Source organism: Neomonachus schauinslandi, chromosome 4 (genome assembly GCF_002201575.2).
Source record: "Neomonachus schauinslandi chromosome 4, ASM220157v2, whole genome shotgun sequence".
NCBI lineage: Eukaryota > Metazoa > Chordata > Mammalia > Carnivora > Phocidae > Neomonachus > Neomonachus schauinslandi.
In genome coordinates, this window is record NC_058406.1 from 123,748,406 (window position 1) to 123,767,922 (window position 19,517).

General features: G+C 38.4%; 1 protein-coding gene across 2 annotated transcripts in view; it reads right to left on the reverse strand.

The window, feature by feature from the left end:
• ARFGEF1 (ADP ribosylation factor guanine nucleotide exchange factor 1) overlaps positions 1-19,517 on the reverse strand; it is a 144,148-nt gene that overhangs the window by 5,829 nt on the left and 118,802 nt on the right. For both annotated transcript variants that reach the window (XM_021688624.1, XM_044914638.1), the window contains 7 exons: positions 18,608-18,738; positions 15,609-15,738; positions 14,395-14,530; positions 14,175-14,313; positions 12,402-12,474; positions 4,984-5,116; positions 1,222-1,361 (listed from right to left, as the gene is read on the reverse strand). In XM_021688624.1, the coding sequence (XP_021544299.1) occupies positions 1,222-1,361; positions 4,984-5,116; positions 12,402-12,474; positions 14,175-14,313; positions 14,395-14,530; positions 15,609-15,738; positions 18,608-18,738 (882 nt within the window). The remainder of the gene's footprint in view (positions 1-1,221; positions 1,362-4,983; positions 5,117-12,401; positions 12,475-14,174; positions 14,314-14,394; positions 14,531-15,608; positions 15,739-18,607; positions 18,739-19,517) is intronic.

Sequence of the window (19,517 nt, forward strand, 5' to 3'; positions counted from 1 at the left end):
GCTCTTCCCCTGCCAGAGCCTACAGCCCTTCACTGTTCCTCCCTGCCACTTAGGTCCTCTCTTCTCTTATTAACCAGTTTAGACTCCATGTGCTCCAGTTACAATTATTCTCTTGCATAATCCCTCACTCTTTTTAGATTAATTGGCTGGCAAAACTGCCTACTCCACATCGCCACCCACACAGCAAACACGACTGGAGAAAACAGACTGGTTTTAAATCCAGTGGGCTCTGGGTGCTGCCCAGCAATCCTGCACTGCCCTAGTCTGCTTTCCTGGATGACTAGCTCATGTTTTCACTTCTCCAAGCATCTAAAAAACTCTCTTCCCAACCTCATTTGGTGGATGATTTTTCTTCTCCCATCAGAAGAAACCTCCCACAAACTCCCAAGAGCAAATGGACCAACCTTCCCGTGTTAACACCCCACACACTTCGCTGCTTTCCTGTTACAATGCACGAGCGGCCAGGGCTTACATTCAAGACAACCCCCCAGGAGCTGGCACTAGATGCCGTCCCCGTTCACTTTTCAAAAAGATTGTTCTGCAACTGCCCCTGTCTTCTGCATTCAGTTCTCTCATCAGGGAAAATGCTGCAATACTGCCAATCTTAAAGACAAAACAAAGCAAACCCTTCTCTTGACCCCTTCATCCTCCTCCAGCGATTATCCTATTTCTCTGTACCCCTTTACAGCAAAACTCCCCTTGACGGAATTATCAATATTTTCTGCCTGCAATTCCTTTCTTGTACCCATTTCCATAATGCTTTTGTCCTCAACATTACAATTAAATGCAATGTCAAGGTCACTGAAGTCTACCAAATTGCTAGGGGGCGATTCTCAGATGAAATATTACTTGACCCACTGAGGATTTGACAGAGATGATCACATCCTTCTTCTTAAAACATTTTCTTCATTTGGCTTCCAGGACACCACTGTCTCTTGCTCTCCCCTTGCCTCACGGATTCTTATTCTCGAGCTCTTTAACCAGCCGCTTCATCACCAGGAGCTCTAACTACGGAAGCCCCAGGGCTCAGTCGGCAACCCTCCTCTCAGCTGTCCACACTTACTGCCTAGGGCATGTCATTCAGTCCCATGGTTTAAAATGACATTTCTGTGATGAAGAGCCCCCAAATCAAATCTCTGGTGTGACCTCTGCTCTAAAGTCCAGACTGTGAAAGCCAACTTCCTCCTCAATGTAAAAGCTGCTGTCCCCCCACATCTGTACCTGTGCAGCAGCTAGGTTTTCGGCATCTTCCTTCTTGCTTGTGGCTGGGAAGAACACAATGTTGTCGATAGTCTGGATGAGTTCCAGCTGCACAACACATTTAATCAACAGGGCGGCAAACAATTTTTGTTCTGGAAATTCTGTGAGGAAACCCACCCCAATGCACATGCAAACAAAAATTATTTTGAATCCTTTATAATATCTATGACATTACAATGCTAAGGAAACATTCATATGTATGAAGGTTACCTGCACATATCACACTGAGAACATACTGCTTTTGCACATAAGCACTACTCAATAAAAGTTTAATCAATTTTTAGAAAAGCCTTACAAAATTAATTTTTTAAATAAAAATATTCCCAAGGACTTAGAGCAGTAAATAATGTTCAGAAAGGTCCCACTACAACTTCTAAAATAAGATTTAGGTTACTCTTTAATAAAATGTAACAAATGGATTAAAAGCTAAGACTTTAATAGCATTTACTGGAACTCAAGTTTGACCTTTGAAATAGGTAATGTAAAAACCTATATATACCAAAAGAAAACAACAGGAACTGGATCTGTGAGAAAGGAAGTGAGGGACAGCCACAAATTCTGACAAATGTGGTAATACTGTGGGTTAATCAGAGCACGTTTTATTTGAATCCAGGTTAGAAGTTGTAGCTAACTATATTTTCAAATGCATCCATAAGCAAAGAAGTCTATAAAAAGATTATGCTAAGTACATGATCACAAAACTAACCGAATTTCGAAGTAACAAAATGTTCTCCACACTGTGCAGGCAAGATGAAACACAGCTAAGTCTTCTAGCCTGAACGAACCTGCTCAGCAAGATGTTTCTGACAATCCACCAGCCTATAAGGACATGCTCATAGAAGAACTTTGCATTTCACTGACCAAATGCCAAAGCACAAGGTCAGAAAGAACTCAACTACTGAGATGCTGCAAGAGCTTGGCAGTGCTGACATGCGGCTCCAAGGGAGCTCTCAATCCTGGGATGTCAGGGCCAGCTTCTCCAGTGAGCTTTCCAGGAGGCAGATGACTGCCCCAGGGGAGTGGCTGACTTACAATTCTTCAGTCTCTACTTTTGCTTTTATTATAAATTCCCTTTTGCGGCACCAATTTGTGGAACTTAAATTCATGTTTTAGGGACTTTAGGGGTAGCAAAACAACTTGCATAAATTTATTCTTACTGAGGTTATTAATAAAGGCTCCTTTCCAGGTAGTTTTCAGAAATGCTGTTGTATTTAACACTTACTACTAGATCGCATGTCAAAAAAAAAAAGAAAGAAAAAAGAAAAAGAAAAAGAAAAGAAAACAAAGAAGCCACAAGTCCCACAAACTGTCTCCTCTTCAGTGTCTTTTTCCTAGCCCTCTACCTCAGTCAGAGCTGACACATACCAGTCGCTCCTTCCCCTCCCCCATTCCAGTCCTAAAACTCAGTTCCTAGAGCAGGAGACTCCTGGCAGCACAGCCGGAGCTCCCAGAGAGACTTGGGAGTTGGCTGACGTCTGACAAGATGTGTCCTCGTTAGTTCCAACATCAGCCGCTAAGGGCCGGAAGAGCTTTCAGCAGGGTGAACTGAGAGTATGGCTGATGAGGCTCCACTCTGATCGAATGGGCAAAGCTGGGCCTCTCCCTGCTTTCTGGTGTCCTTGGAGGATAAGGATCTTAACTTCAGACTCACTAGCAATGACCAGCAGCATGTTTGGGGACAATATCTATTTGGACAAATTTTACAACTCAGGTTGGTTGACACTGCCAGGGTTTATTAGGTGACCATGTCACTGGTTCACCCAAGCTAAGCAAAGATGAACTATGTGGGACAGCAGGTACGGAGCCGAGGCTAGAGGGGGCAGTGATGTTTTCTGAAAGTGTACAGAGAGAATGAGCTAGTTGCCCTGCAGACAGGATGAAGTACTCAGGTCCGTGTTATGATTCTTTGAGTCAGACCGCAGATGGCCGCCTCATTCAACAGAGGAACCATCACCTGTCCACTTAATGAAAGAGCTCATGGGAGCATGGTGGCCATCTGTTCTTCCCCCAGCTCCACCTATTCTGAGTCAACAATCCCATGGTGAACTTTTCCTAAAGAACTTCAAGGGGAGAACGAACAGGGTTGTCTGACAGAAGGAAAGAAGCATGGGTCCTCAGCTCAGGGTGGTAGGGAAGCAACTCCAGTTAAAGACATATTCCTGGATTAGCCATGTGAAAACTTTCTAATGTGTGATGACCAGGCCCTTCCTTTACAAAGCTACGTATATTTAAATTCAGTCTTGGGGCTGAGAGAGAAGTCACTCACTATTCTGTCCTCATGGCATGTTCCAGTGCAGACTAAAGCTGTCATGGATTCCTGCACAAGCCATTGCTGTTCTCCAGAGAACAGGAATCAAAAATGAAAATAAGCCACTCACCACTACCTATCTCCCTTTTAGGAAGTTAGCAAAACACAGTGACTGAAGCTGGAAACTCCTTTCAAGTAGGATACCAAATCTGTCTTCTCTCAAGAACAAGCACCTAGCATTAATAAAAAATTCCCCGAAAAAAAATTAAAATTAAAAATGTAGGGACTAAAAGCATAAAACTCTTAAAAGGAAACATCAAGTAAAACCTTCATGACCTTAAATCTGGCAATGGATTCTTAGCTATGACACCAAAAGCAAGAGCAAGGAAAAAAACAGGTAAATTGGATTTCATCAGAATTAAAGACTTTCTGCATAAGATGATGTTATCAAAGAAATCGTAAGATTTATACTACAGAATATAAGGATCTGCAAATCATATATGTGATACAGGTAGAGTATCTAGAGTGTGTAACAAACTTACATTTCAACAACAAAAAGGCATAAACCAATTAAAAATGAGCAAAGGACATGAATAGACATTTCTCCAAAGAGACATACAAATGGCAATAAGCACATAAAAAGATGCTTTACCATCATTAATCATTAGGGTGATTGCACAACACTGTGAATGTACTGAAAATACTTTTATTTTTTAAAGATTTATTTATTTATTTTAGAGAGAGAGTGTGCACACAGGGGGAGGGGCAGAGGGAGACAGGGAATCTCAAGCAGACTCCCTGCTGAGCGCAGAGCCCGACGCGGGGCTCAATCTCAGGACCCAGGATCACGACCTGAGCAGAAAGGAAGAACTGGACACTCAATCAAATGAGCCACCCAGGTGCCCCTAAAATGGTTACTTTTCTTCTGTGACTTTCACCTCATTTTATAAAAGCAATTAGAGTTGTCCTGTTTTCTTCTAGGGAGGAGGCAGCTTTTCCTTGGTGTTATAATTTTCCTTCAGTAAACAAAGTTGGATCAGTTTTGTAAAAAAACAGAAGGGGTTCCCCTTCTTTGTGAAAAGAACTAAGATGGTGAGCGGAGGAGACGTGGGGTGAGGCAGCTGAGTGTACAGAAGGCTGGCTCCACAGGAAGCTGGGTGTTCCTGCTTAGAAAGCACTGTAGCGAAAGGCCCCTCAGGCCCCACTTTTGCAGAAAGGATATGGGGCTGACATGCAGAAGGGAACGGAGAGAAAAGACTCCTGTGTCCGACACAAACATTAGCGAAAAGCCTTTGTGGAAAAAGCTGGTACTACAGGTGTTAGTGAATGTCCAAGTTGGAACACACACAGTAACAAAGTGACTACACACCATCAATTACAGTACATATTTGTTAATACCAAAAGTAAAAGCAAACATTTCATCCTTTACCTACACAAAACAAAACACACTATTTTAATTAGGAGAAATAACTCACTTGCTGTATGTTTAATTTTGCTGACTTCTTCGTTCACAGTAGAGACAGCAGCCAATTGTGCTTGCTGTCTATTATCTGCAGATCTTGGCTGAACAGAATCATGAATATCTACAGATTTCTGTGATATTGTATCCTAATAAAACAAAAAATTCATTGTAAGTACAACGAATAAAGCTTAAGGATGAAAACAGTTCCTAGTATGTTTTTGAAAAAAAAATTACGTGTGTCACTATGAAAAGGACATTCTACGCAGTGTGATTACAGACACAAGGAGAAAATTATTTAAAGTTACCTACGCTGACAGTCTTTAAGAGAAAAGCTTCCTTTCTAACCCTCATTCGTTTCGGGCCTGGTAGCACCCAAAAGCAATAGATAAAAATGCTAAGCTTCACTGTGAGGAAAAGCTAGTCAGCAATATCCACGAACTGTCATGAAATCTGTTTAAACAGAACATGTATGTGGCAGAGGTGGGGGACATTTCTGCAAGCTTTGTGTAGGCGGTGCTCAGGAAAGCTTTGTAGGGGTGAGTTTAGGGAAAGACATTCTGTCATCCAAAGGAAATGGCAACCGGAAAGGTCAGTGAGAAGGTGACTAACTGCAAGTGTGGTGTCATGAAGAAAAGCTCAAGTTCAAGTCCAAGAGAACTACACCAGACTTTTGCTCCAGCATTAGGTATAACCTTGGAAAAGCATAGAACCCTCTTGTGTTAAGATTTTCTGAACTGAAAATGGAGAGGACACTTTCCTTGTAAGTTATTAAGGATAAGGTAAGAAATGCAAAACACTAGCACGGTGTCAGACAGTATGTGATAGCTGGCATTACTATTCGAGCTTTATTTTGTTACAGCAATACAACACACTCTGGACAGAATCTAGAAAGTGGGTTCCAGAGGAACGGAGAACTGTAACCTAACAGCCCTGGCCGGAAGCGACCTCACCTGGGTTTCTGAAAAGAAGGCAGGGGCTTACATTCCCCAAAACAGTGCTAATCAAAATAGTATTTTAACTTAGATTTAAAATATCACAGTTTGATTTTTCATTTGCTGTTCCGTATAAAACGGGGATAATGTACCAAACTGGATTCAAAAAATTGCTGAAAGGATCAAATGTGAAAATATTTTTTAAATGGTGAAGTGCTACACGAATCTAAAGCCATATTATTACTGTTGTAATTGTTCTTACTCATCTTTGTATTTTTCATGTTTAATACACAGGAGGCCTTTAATAATAATTATATAGACCCAGTAGAGTAGTTGGGTAATTTCTTTGGCCATGATGGACTATAATACAGTTAAAAAAATTTTTTTTTAAAGATTTTATTTATTTATTTGAGAGAGAGAGAGCACGTGAGCATGAGCAGGGGGGAGGGGCAAACGAAGAGGGAGAAGCAGACTCCCGGGCAACTCGGGGGACTTGGTCCCAGGACCCTGAAATCATGACCTGAGCTAAAGGCAGACACTCAACCGACTGAGCCACCCAGGCTTCCTATAATGCACATTTAGATAAAAACTTAAATGGAAGAATGCATATAACAACACTTCTAAATTTGTAAGTCCTTTAAGGGAATGTTTATTGTTTAAAATTAACTATAAAAAAAAGTCTCTTTTTAACTAGTACACTTTAAGAAGTATATTTTAAGGGGGGAAATTAATCAGTTGACAGAATAAAAAATGCATTGTCCTACTGAATGTAAGGGAAAGCATTTTTTTTAAGGCACTAGTTTTTAAATTTTTTGGGCACTGGTTCTTTTGAACATTCTGATGATTTCTAAGAAGCTTCTCCCTAGGTAATTAAATGTACACAAAAACTAGGTCACAGTATTGGGGATTTAAAGTCTCCTTTGTATCAGAGGAATTTTTTTAATGTTAGGCATATTGCTTTCTCAATTTTTCTGATTAATCAATGTAAATGAGGATGATTTTTGGTAATCTTTGCATTTTTTAGAACAGCTGTGTACCAGAAATATGCCCACACCTCCCCTTTAAAAAAAGGACCCTTTACTGGAAAAGGAGGAGCTCCTATGAAAGCAATCTCTATGTATCGAAGTGGAGACATCTCTTAGCTATTCCAAATATAAAATGTTAGTCTCAAAACAAGATTTCATTTTTTCAAAAACCACATATAATTAATATTAACTATATACAAAATGTATGGAAAACAGCTGGAAGGATAAACATCACAACATTAAAGATAAGTTGTGGCTGAAGGGGGCAGTATGAAAAGGGAATTGCATTTTTTTTTTAAAGATTTTGTTTGTCAGAGAGAGAGACAGAGGCAGGCAGAGGGAGAAGCAGGCTCCCTGCTGAGCTGGGAGCCTGACGTGGGGCTCGACCCCAGGACCCCGGAATCATGACCTGAGCTGAAGGCAGACACCTAACCGACTGGGCCACCCAGGCATCCTGGGACTTGCATTTTTTACCCTATTTTCTTCTGTACTATCCAAAAAAAAAATTTTTTTATATTAACAGGGTATATTTCTATTTTTAATTTTTAAAAAGTAATCCTTCACCAAATCAGTACTGGATATGCACCTGCACTGATTGTCACACAGGTCAGACTGCTTGCAAATTTGTGGAGATGAAGGAGAAGACTGATTGTCATCCCAGGAAAAAGGGGGAAGACGGCTCTAAGTTCTTGAAATCTGGTGATGCCACCATCGCTGACATGGCTCCTGACAAGCCTGTGTGCATTGAGAGCCTCTCTGACTATTCTGTGGGCCATTTTGCTGTTTGTGACATGAGACAGACGAGAAGGCAGCTGGGGCTGGCAAGGTCACTCAGAAGGCTAAATGAGTATTATCCCCAATAACCTGACACGCCAGTCTTATTCAGTGGTGGAAGAACAGTCTCAGAAATGTTTGTATCAACTGGCCATTTAAGTTTAATAGTAAAAGACTGGTTAATGATAACAATGCACTGTAAAACCTTCAGACGGAGAGGAGAATGTTTTGTGGACCTTTTGTTTGTGTGTGGTGTGTGTGTGTGGTGTGTGTGTGTGTTGTGTGGTGTGTGTGTATGTGTGTGTGTGTGTGGCAATTTTAAAGTTATTAGGGTTTTTTTTTAAGTTATTAGTTTTTAAAATCAGTACTTTTTAATGGAAAACACTTGACCAAAAATCTGTCACAGAATTTTGAGACCCATTAAAACAAAAGTTTAATGAAAGAAACAAAAATAAATAAGTAGTTCTCCAGTGCACGGCAAGAAATATTCAGCGAGGAAAACACTGCAGTTTATTGGCAAGCTGTGAGCCATACAGAGAAGGGAAAGCAAAAGGAAGTGGGGTGAAAGAAGGGGTGGCGGCAGCAGCTCACAGAGGAGACTGTGAGCTGGTCCCGAGGGGCACCGCTGCCTCCCTCTATGGAGCCCAGCAGCAGCCCAGCCTCTCATCACTCACCCCGGCACATGCGGTTCCAACAACTTTATGTGCATTATAATGCATTACCTGACTTAACTCCCATCACAAAACTCACTCTACCATGAGGTTAGGTAACTTGCTGAGGCCACAGAGCTAGTCACTGCAGAGCCAGGATTTCTTTTTTTTTTTTAAAGATTTTATTTATTTATTTGAGAGAGAGAATGAGAGAGAGAGAGCACATGAGGGGGGAGGGTCAGAGGGAGAAGCAGACTCCCTGCTGAGCAGGGAGCCCGATGCGGGACTCAATCCCGGGACTCCAGGATCATGACCTGCGCTGAAGGCAGTCGCTTAACCGACTGAGCCACCCAGGCGCCCCAGAGCCAGGATTTCATTTTGGGTCTGGCATCAAAGCCCACACTACAAACTACTATACTATACAGCAGAGGTAGCAAAAACAAAAACCCACAGAGTACACAGAGGGTGGGCCAAATTTAAGAAAAACAAAAAAGAGAGCAAGCTCATTCTGGACTTGAAAGACGGTTTCATAAGTGGTGGAGTCTATAATGAACAGATAGCTCCTGCAGATCAGGGTCATGGAGCAGTGTGGCCCCAATATATCAGATGTGACTGTTCTCTCAAGATAAATTCAGAGTAGTAATTCTCTGTGAAATCTAAGTTTTAGCCATTGACAATTACTTAGGAAATTTAAAAGTTGTGAGGGGGATAAATTGACCAATGGACACTAATATGCTACCTCTGGTCTCCTGGGTTTAAAATTCAGGAAGGCCAGATTAAATAATAGTACTGTTTCAATGGTAATTTCCTGATTTTGTTAATGGCACTGTGATTATGTAAGTGCTTTTGCTTTGTATTTTTTATGGAAAAACACTAAAGAACTTAAGAAGAAAAGGATATCTTATTTTCAATTTACGTTCAAAGAATTCTGAAAAGTTTGTGGGTGGGGGGGTGGGCCAGAGAGAGAAAAAGGAAGGAGGGAGGAAATAATAAAGCAAATGTAGTGAAATGATAACATCTGGTGAAACATGGTGTCATGTAGTTTTATGTGTCAACCTGGCTAGGCTATAGGATCTAGTTACTCAGTTCCAACACAAATACAAGTGTTACTGTGAAGGTATTCTGTAGATGTGGTGATCATCTACAACCAGTCGACTTTAAGTAAAGAAGATTATCCTCAATAATATGGCCAGAACTTCATGTGACCAACTGAAAGGCCTCAGGTCTCCCTAAAATAATTCTACCTGTGGACTGCAGCTACAGCTCCTGCCTAAGAGTTTCCAGCCTGCCCTACAGATTTCAAATTACTGGCACCCATAATCGCATGGCCAATTCTGTGAAATTTAAATTAAAAAAAAAAAGATTTATGCATATACATATATTATACACACACACACACACACACACAGAGATAGATACAGATATTTCCCACTGGTTCCATTTCTCTGGTAGAACACTGACTGATACAGATTTTGGTACCATGAAGTGGCGTGCTGCTATAAGAAATACCTAGAAATGTGGAAGTGGCTTTGGAACTGGGTAATGGTAGAAACCAGAAGAGTTCTGAGGCATATGACAGAAAAAGCCTAGACTGCCTTGAAGAGACTGTTAGTAGCAACACGGCCATTAAATGAGATTCTGGTGAGGATGCAGAAGGCAGTGAAATGCATAATGGAGAAATCTTCTGTCACCCTAAAGAATACACATATGGGCACAGAATCGAATGTGGACAGAAATATGAATGTTAAAAGTGCTTCTGGTGAGGTCTCAGAAGGAAATCAAGAACGTGTAACTGGATAATGGAAGTAAGGTGATATTTGTATACAGTAGCAGAAAACTTGGTTCAATTGTGTTGTACTACTGGGTGGAAAGCAGAACTTCTAAGTGATGAACTTGGATATTTAGCTGAGGATATTTCCAAGCAAAAGGTTAAAGGTGTGGCCCAGTTTCTCCCTGGTGTTTACAGAAAAATGAGAGGCTAGAGAGATACACTGAGGAAGGAATTACCAAGCAAAAATGAACTAGCACCTGATAATTTGGAAGGATAAACTGCAAAGGATGCCAAAATTGGAAAATTCATTGTTATGAAAACATTTCTTTGGACAGTTAGACAACATTTTGTTGAAAGAGATTAGGTGTGTGGATCCAATGGATCCAATCAAACATCTTAGCAGAAGCCTGGAAGAGAGATGAAGTCATCCAGAAAGGTTCCATGAATAACCCTCTTGACATACATGAGAGACCCACAGGGATTTTAAGAATGATATACCAGTAGAAACACAGCCAGCCTAGACTGAAAGGGACAGACATAGGATAAAATGAATGAAGGTTATCAGATCTCTGGGATTCTACAGGCAGGAAATGGGCTACATGGCTGCAAACACATGCTAACCTTTAAGAAGAAATGATTTAGAGAGCAGAGCTGCAGGGGCATAGGAAGGAGCAGTGGGCCCAGAGGGCAGAGTATCAAGGTACAGAGAATTATCCTTAGGCCTTAAAAATTTTTTTTGAAAGATTTTTATTTATTTGATTGAGAGAGAGAGAAGAGAGCATGAGTGGGGGGAGGCGCGGGGCTCAATCCCAGGACCCTGGGATTATGACCTGAGCTGAAGACGCTTAACTGAATGAGCCACCCAGGCGCCCCTCAGACCTTAAAAATTAATAGAATTTGCCCTGCTGGGTTTTGAACCTGTTTAGGACCAGTGACCCTTTTATTCCTTCCAATTTCTCCCTTTTGGAATGAGGATGTTTATCCTATGCTTGTCCCACCACTGTATTTTACAAACAGGTACTTTGTTTTCTCGGTTTACAGGTCCACAGACGGGGATGGATGATGTCCCCAGAAGAGACCACATACCTGATCTAATTGGCTGTGATGATGAGATTTGGGACTTCTGATATGTTTAGATCAGATTTTGGACTTGCTGATGCTATAATGAGTTGAAACTTTTGGGAATACTGGGATGGCATGAATACATTTTGCCTGAAAGATGAACATGAATTTTTGGGTGCCAGAGGGTAGAAACTGCAATAGGTTGAACAGTGGCCCCAAAAAGGTATATTAAAGTTGGAACCTCTGGTACTTAGGAAGGTTACTTGGAAACAGGGTCTTTAAAGATGTAATTAAAGATTCTGAAATGAGGTGGCTTATATCTTATCTTACAAACATAAGAGATGGCTAGTGTCCTTTAAAGAGAAAAAAGGAGAGGCAGATTTGACATATAATGGATTTGACTTTACACAGCCATGTGAAAATGGAGGCAGAGATTAGAATGATGTGTGTACAAGTCAAGGGTTGCCAAGAGCCACTAGAATCTGAAAAAGGCAAAGAAGGATTCTCCATTAAGGCCTTTGGAGAAAATGCAGCCCTGCTGATGCCTTAATTTTGGGCCTTTGGCCTCCTAAACTGGGAGACAATATATTTCTGTTGTTTTAAAGCCACTTAGTTTGTGGTAATTTGTTGTGGCAGACCTATGAAGCAAATATACTGGGTGAAGGGTATATTAAAATTCTTTGAACTGTTATTGTAATATTTCTCATAGGTTAAATTGTATCCAAATTAAAATTTTAAAATAAATAATATCTTTAGCTTGGTAAGGAAATCCTTTATAATTTTTTTTTTTTTTTTTTAAAGTAGGCTCCATACCCATCATGGAGCCCAACGTGGGCCTTGAACTCAGGACCCTGAGATCAAGACCTGAGCTGAAATCAAGAGGTGGATGCTTAACCGACTGCACTGCCCAGGTGCCCCTTGGCATGGAAATCCTTACATAATCTCATACCTGGATCTTAAAACTCTTGACATCATTTTACTCTATGTCTCAGACCATCTACATTATAAAATAATTTAAAATACCTCCTTCCCATTGGCACTTACAGAGATAAATTTTAGCCACCCGGGAAATTTACCATTATGAAGCTTAACCTAAGAATTTTGGACAGATTTATGCCATCTTTTTTAAAGATGTGGACTCACATAAAAGAAGCTGGCCCATGGTAAAATTACTTCTCACAAGCAATTTTAAGTATGATTTATTTATGAAAACTTACCAGCTGTTTTTCACTCACAGGAGATGGAGGTGGGGGAACAGTTTCTCCAGAAGAGGGACGCCAGGTTAAGAGCCTTTAAAAATACCAAATCACACCAATCACTGCGAGTGTGAAACATGACACATTCAACATGTTTTAAAACAGGCATAAAAAAGTCCCAAGAATATGCCAAAAACAATATAATCCTTCTCTGACTACTGCTAAAAACCATTTGCTGAAAAAAATCTAGTAAAAAGTTTAAAATATGTATTTCCAGAAAACAACTGACTAGCATATAATATAATCAAAAGGGTACTCTGGTCATCAGTTAAAAAAAAAAAAACACTTCTGAAAAGTTTCAAAAACTTTAAACTCACTTTTTCTAAGTATTTCCTAAAGTAAGATTGAGAAAAGTTTGAGACTTTTCAAAAATTCATGGATCTCTTTAGATTCTATTTTTTTTTTTAATGTATAAAAATAAATGAAATAAAATTTGGCCCAAAAGAAGAAACTAACTTGCCATCCCTGGATTGGGTACTTGGAATAGAAAGATGATTAAGGCCCAAGTTCTTGCTTCTGAGAAGCAGGAGCTCCTGGGAAATGGAGCAGACAATGGTAGATACATCATTTCAATTCAATTTGGAAAGAACTCTAGTACAGTTATTTTCTATTAAGAAATGCTTATTAGATGATCTTTAAGATCATGCATCTTAACCTGAATTTGTAATTCAATAAATTAAAACAGAGGCAGTTCCTAAAACAAACAAACAAAGAAGAATGTTCAGCCTGGCTGGTTTCTGTTGACTTCACAGGGACAACAGCTAGGCAAGAATTCATACTGTCTTTTGACATAAGGGCTACAGATAAACTCTGACAAAAATGGATCATTTGTCAAGTACATTGTTCCAACAAAATGTGCACCAAAAAAATAAGAAAAGCTGACCAATATTTGTCTTTTTAGTTTAGACCCACCTAGAGACTGCTTTCCTAGAGGTGTGTCCCTTTTGTTTGACTTCCAATGTCCTATTTATTAGGATACTTACAAGGGGATCGTATCAGTGCAAACATATTTCACTCATGTCCAGAAAAAGTTCATATGCTTAAAAATCTGAACTAGTTTTCATACATCATTTTATACACATGTATCTACTTAAGATGTTTTAAGTACGACTTAAGTAAGACTTAAAGCATCTTATTAAGTAGATTTAAAAATAGTAAATCTAAAGTAAAACTTTGCATAGGTCAGAGAGCCCCAAAGGCTGAGCTGGGAAGTAACTTCAAGTATGTCCTACAAATAATCCAGATGCTATTAGTCATTTAGTGAGACTGTGTCTTAGTTTCTCCATTGATAAAAACTCCTTCACTACAATTCAATTCCAAACTAATTCATTAGAAGATGACAATTAACTATAAAATACATTTGCAAATAAATTTTCCTTAGATTATTAAATCTAAAGTAACTGAAATAGATGTTTAGTTTTTCTGTTGCTTTTTTAAAATTCAAAACCACTGCTTGCTTTAATCTGGATAAATAAAAATAAAACCCTATTAAAGCAGAATCACCTCAATATGACCAATGACCATATGACGAATCAGACTAAAAGTGTCTGGTTTATAAAGAATTTAATTCAAGTATTTGTTACGGTTTATAGGAGTCTGATTTGCAATAAATACAAATTCATGAACACTGAGGTATTTTTAAAAGAATTTGTTAAAAAAAATCACTAGTTACTACCAAACTTTTTATGTCTATCATTCAATATACAAATATAAAGTTGAGTAAAATCTTCTTACGCATGTGGGATTGTGGTTTTGAAGATATCCAGTGTGCAGTTACAAGTTTTATCCCAGATTTCTAGGGTAAATTTCTCACCATTCAGAATAACAACATTCTCTAAGCAGTTTGTACCAGATCGTGCTAACTGCTCATTGTCTGGAAAAGAAAAGAGCAATTCATTTACATATTGCCAGGGCCACATTTAACACTTTGTGTCACTATTTGCTATAGACTGACCTTGCTGCACACACCAGTAGAGCTGGGCAAAAATATCATCCAAAAGTACATCACTGAGTACTTCTAAATACTGGGTGAATACATCACAGATCGCATAAAGTGCGTGATTACAAGTCGTAGTCATCCATTCAGCTTTCTAAGGCAAAAAAGTCATTAAAAGAAGGTCAGACCATTCGTCAACAACCAGAATGAAAGAAGAAATACGTTTGCATATTTAAAAACGCTAAGCCTGTCCATGTTCCTTTCAGAGCACTTACTTCCCTCTATAATATTACATTCACCTCGACTCAGTATCTGAGATCAATTTTTTCTCCATTATTCCACAATTTATGTATAAATAATTTTAACTATTTTTTGCATTATTTTTGATTTTAAAAAATTATCACTGAATTGTCTTGCTATTAACATTATGACTCTTCTCAAACAATATGCATGAATATCAACAGCTGGCCTTGCTCCATAATATGACAGAACATAAAAGAGAAATAAAGCGGAAGAAAGTAAGAACTTATCCAAGTGTGCTTGGCATAAATTTAAAATAAAACTCTCATGAAGTATGGTTACTTGAAAATACCATAAATGGTGAATAGGGCCATACAAAATAAGTATAAATTATTTATTTTTCTTAAATACATAAAGGACTAATCCTTGTGCCAGTGCATATACATATGTCTACTTAGATGTTTTCAGTAAGAGTCTACCTGTAGATTTAAAAATCACAGATCTAAAGTAAAACTTCGTGCAGGTCAGTGTCCCTAATGTCTGCATTTAATATAGCTATATAGGACAAAACAAGAAAAGTTGAGGCTCTCTCCCTACATTTACCGAGATGCATACCATAATTGGTTTGTAGTAAAAGACATTGACATAAAATAAATAAAACTTATTACTATGTATTCTGTACTCACTTCAGAATAAGATGTCACTATGAATACTAAAGAAAGCTACTGGTGTCTGTAATTGTGGCAATATTAAAATGAGGAAAGAAACTGGAAGTTCAACAAAAACACTGAAAACAACCAGTTCATTAACTCAGATTCTATCCCCAACTAGCGTTCTTTCTTTATAAAGACATACTTTTTATTATAATGAAAAACTCTCTAGGAACTTTTTTTTCTTTTCCAGGTACTTGATTTGATCGACTAAACTGTATTAGAGAAAATGTGCAGAACCTTTTAACTTGACTGTGTTAAATGAAAATATTTTTCTCTTACCTCTGTCTGCTGTTCTGGCAATTTCATGTTGTCAAAGATTCTGAAAACAATTCTAAATAAATCCTGCCACCAGTGTTTTTCATAAGTGTGGCCATAAGTTTTCATTATTTCGAACATTACTGTTAAACCCCTAAAACGATAGAACACAAGTGGACAGCTGTAATACAAAAAAGTATGCCACATCAGAATCCCCTCTTAAAATAGTTTTTAGAGGTCATGAAGCTACTAAAAAAGTTTAAAACTGGTTTTAAACTAACATAAGAGATTCAGTTTTAAGAAATTTCAACTGTAAAACTGGTTTCTTTGGGACGCATCATGTAGGAGAAAATTCCAAAGGCCTTGGCCTTAAAATGTTTTATTTCACTTTTCTTCCACTCCCACCCCATCATCCCAGCATTTTAAGATTGTAAATGAAATTAAAGATTGTGAGTGATCATCATAAAATTAGTTCAGGGATACTGTATGAGCAATTAAAGTGTTGCTAAAAGTCCTATAACTCTTTGAAAAAGATATCCCAGAAACCAAAGGAACTGATCCACTAAGACATTCATGTGGGCAGTTTGTTTCCTACTATAGTCCAGAGATAGAGCAATGCTTGTCACCCACGAGGCACACAATAAGTATTTACTGAACAAATAAACTGCTTAGTACCACATTCACTGTCTTTTGAATAAGTGTTAAAATTAAAAACTCAACATTGCCTTCCTGATTCCTTATTATCTTCCTCTAAATAATAATCCCTTCATGTAACCATTAAAAAGCTTGATCTTTTCTCTACATGTTACTTTCTTCTAGCAAAATAGGTATCTTTCCATTTAGAAAAAGGTTTATATTTCTGAGAAGACTGATGGTAAGCCAGAACCAAATGTTATCTAAAGACTCCATAAGGACTGGTTCGCAGTCCAGCTCATTTGCTGCTATGCTACCTCTGGGCTTAATTCATGTCTGGCACACAGCAGGCTCTAACTAACTGTTAAATAAACGTGTAAAGTACGTTATGGTAGCTTGGTCCTTCAGCAAGTTCACAGCAGTTATTTGATCCATAAGAGTTATTTGATCCGTATGAGATACCTAATGTGTGTAATGAAAAGTAAAGGAACTGTAGTAAAGAAATTCCTGTGGAAGAAACATACTCTCTTCTTCGGGAGAAGCCTGTTGGAATTCATTTTTCCCCTACAATGGAACAAGGCTCCCTCTTCCTCCATCTCCTGAGCCTGAAATCCATTTCCTCCCACTCTAAGTAACTGGATGCTAACTCCCACAGCTAGGGATAAGGGGATGTGGGAATCCTGTTTCTTCCAGGCCCACAGAGCTACAGAGGTTTCCAAGGATTTTCACTGTTCAAGAAATCTTTTTGAAAGCAATACTTAAGTTGCTGGTACAGGGAAAAAGAGTATGTGAGACCCCAGGTTAATTAACCAACCCTTAATCTACAGAATTTTGAGGCAATCAAATAAGAACACATGTGAAAGTACTGTGTAATTAACCTGTTATACAAATCATGGTATTACATTTTTCAAATGTAATCTAAATATCAGCCCTTACAAATCCTGGAATAAAATAAGAAAAAGCCATTACTGAACAAAGTTTACTCATATCTTTCCTTTATCGACCAGAATACATATTTTCTCTTTAACAACTAGAACTCATCCATAATCTGATCATGGGATATGGCAAGAAGGAAAGCAGGATGGTCCCAGACAAGGACAGGCTCAAAGACTAAGGAAGCAGGAAGGTCCCCTCATCAAATAAATTTCTACAAAGAAACAAGGGCAAGGAGGGGGTGCTGAGTTTATATGATGTGTCGGTCGTGATATGTTAGCTGCTCCAATGATGTGGCTGGACAATTCAAAGTTGTAAATCTCAATAACTTAGTTTACATGAATCAGCGGCTATCTTGAATTTTATCAAGTTCCTAACAGGTCCACTGCCAAACAATTCTCAATGTCTAAAATGCTGTATAGTGTTCTTGTGATTATTAAATTCTATGACAAATTCCTAAGGTTTGAGTCCTATTTTGGATTATTTACCTAATTTTATAAAATTTCTCTTATAACAAATAAAAATGAAATTTCTTAGGATATGTATCAACTCCACCTTGGATGGGGATAAGGGTGGCTGTGGCATAAGAGGAGGAAGGAAAGGTTCATTCCTTCATTATAGTCCTATCGCTGATATCTTACAAGTCTCTATTTACTACCTTTCCAATTTAAAAAATCCAATAAAGTTAACTGCCCAAATGACTAATGATTCTCCCTAAAAAGAAGAGGGGATACATAAAAGACAGATTTTATTTAAACATATGATTGAACTCATGGTGTCTCAAGCACTTGTTGACAGGTAACAGGATACACAAATCAATCATTTCAATTTGGTAGTAAAAAATGTAGGATAAAAATTTTACTATGGGAGTGACATGAGCTGTAACATAAGAAGAGCATACTGAATGCTTATCCAGTTGCATTATATCCCTAATAGTTTCTTCACAAATGGACTATACATTCATATAGATCTTTTATTGAGAATATACTTTTGAAAGAGCACACTTCTTTGTTAATAGACCTGTATTATTCAAAACTGTCTTACTGACCAGTCAGTCTTCCAAGAGAAATGGTTCTTTATCTAAAGCTGACCAAGGACATGCATTGAGAAATTCTTCTAGCATTTGTCAGGAAAATAAATTTTGCCACTAACTTCAATTTTTATTTGGAAACAAATGTATGAAAAGACAGACTGTGTAACATCATTAAATTAACATAGAAGCTAAAACTCAAAGTGAAATGCTAGACTAAAATCTGAAGGAAAAGTAGTATTTCCATTTTTACTGTTGTTCCATTTAACATATTTTAAAATCTGCCTATCAAATATTACTATATTTGATAAAACGCATGACTTACGGACTTACGGCCTTCAACTACTGAACTTACATTCACAAAACAAAAATTCATTGCGGTCAAAACGAGCCTTTCAAAATTATAGTTACAAACACTGATTGTTACCTGGTTCTTACATCTAATTTGCATCTATTAATGATGCAGGACAGCTCGAAGAGGATTGGGAACCATCCTCTGACCCAAACCCTGTCTTCAGGCGCCACATTCATATCATCACTTGTGTACTCCTTGAAAGCCTTCAGGAAGAAAGGGAGATATACTTAAGGCAAAACATAACACCTGTATTATTTCTCCAAAAATTTTTTTAAATGCTTTACAAATAAGCAATTTGATAAACAATTTATAGAAAGATGGAGATTATAACTGCCTATGAAGAGCACTGCACTAAAATTCCAAAGTTGGTTTCAGCTTCAACTCTGTCATCAGCTTTTCTGTATTATTCTATTCACCAGGTTAAATCAGGCTTGCATTTTTATCATTTCCCTGGTTATGACACATGCAGCCTTATCAGCCGCCCTGGGAAGTGTGAAGGTCAAATGAGTCAATGTATGTAAAAAGTACTAAGCACCCCCATAGGTCCACATTAGTATGTAGTAAAAAATTTTACTACCAAATCTAATGCATCACTTCTCTTGATAATAGTTACAGAGATAGATTCAGAGACGCAAGTTAAGGTTGGCAGCCAGGTTGCCAATTCAACTTTTTACTCCAGTGCTTAAGTCCACACTCATCCATAGACAGACAGTCAACTTCAGTACCGCACAGCACCACATGCAAGAAACAGTATGGACTAAAAGGCTAAAAACACAGGATTCAGTTCAAACCCTAGGTCTCCTTTACTAGCCCTGCAACCATGGACACATTTTTTTTTAACTTCTTTGTGCCTCAGATTCCTTATCTGTATGGGCCTATAACACTACCTGTCCCATAAAGTTAAGAACATTAAACAATACGTTGTGAAATAGAAAAACACGTGACATCTTTAATAAATGACAGCTATCTCCCATCCAAGTAC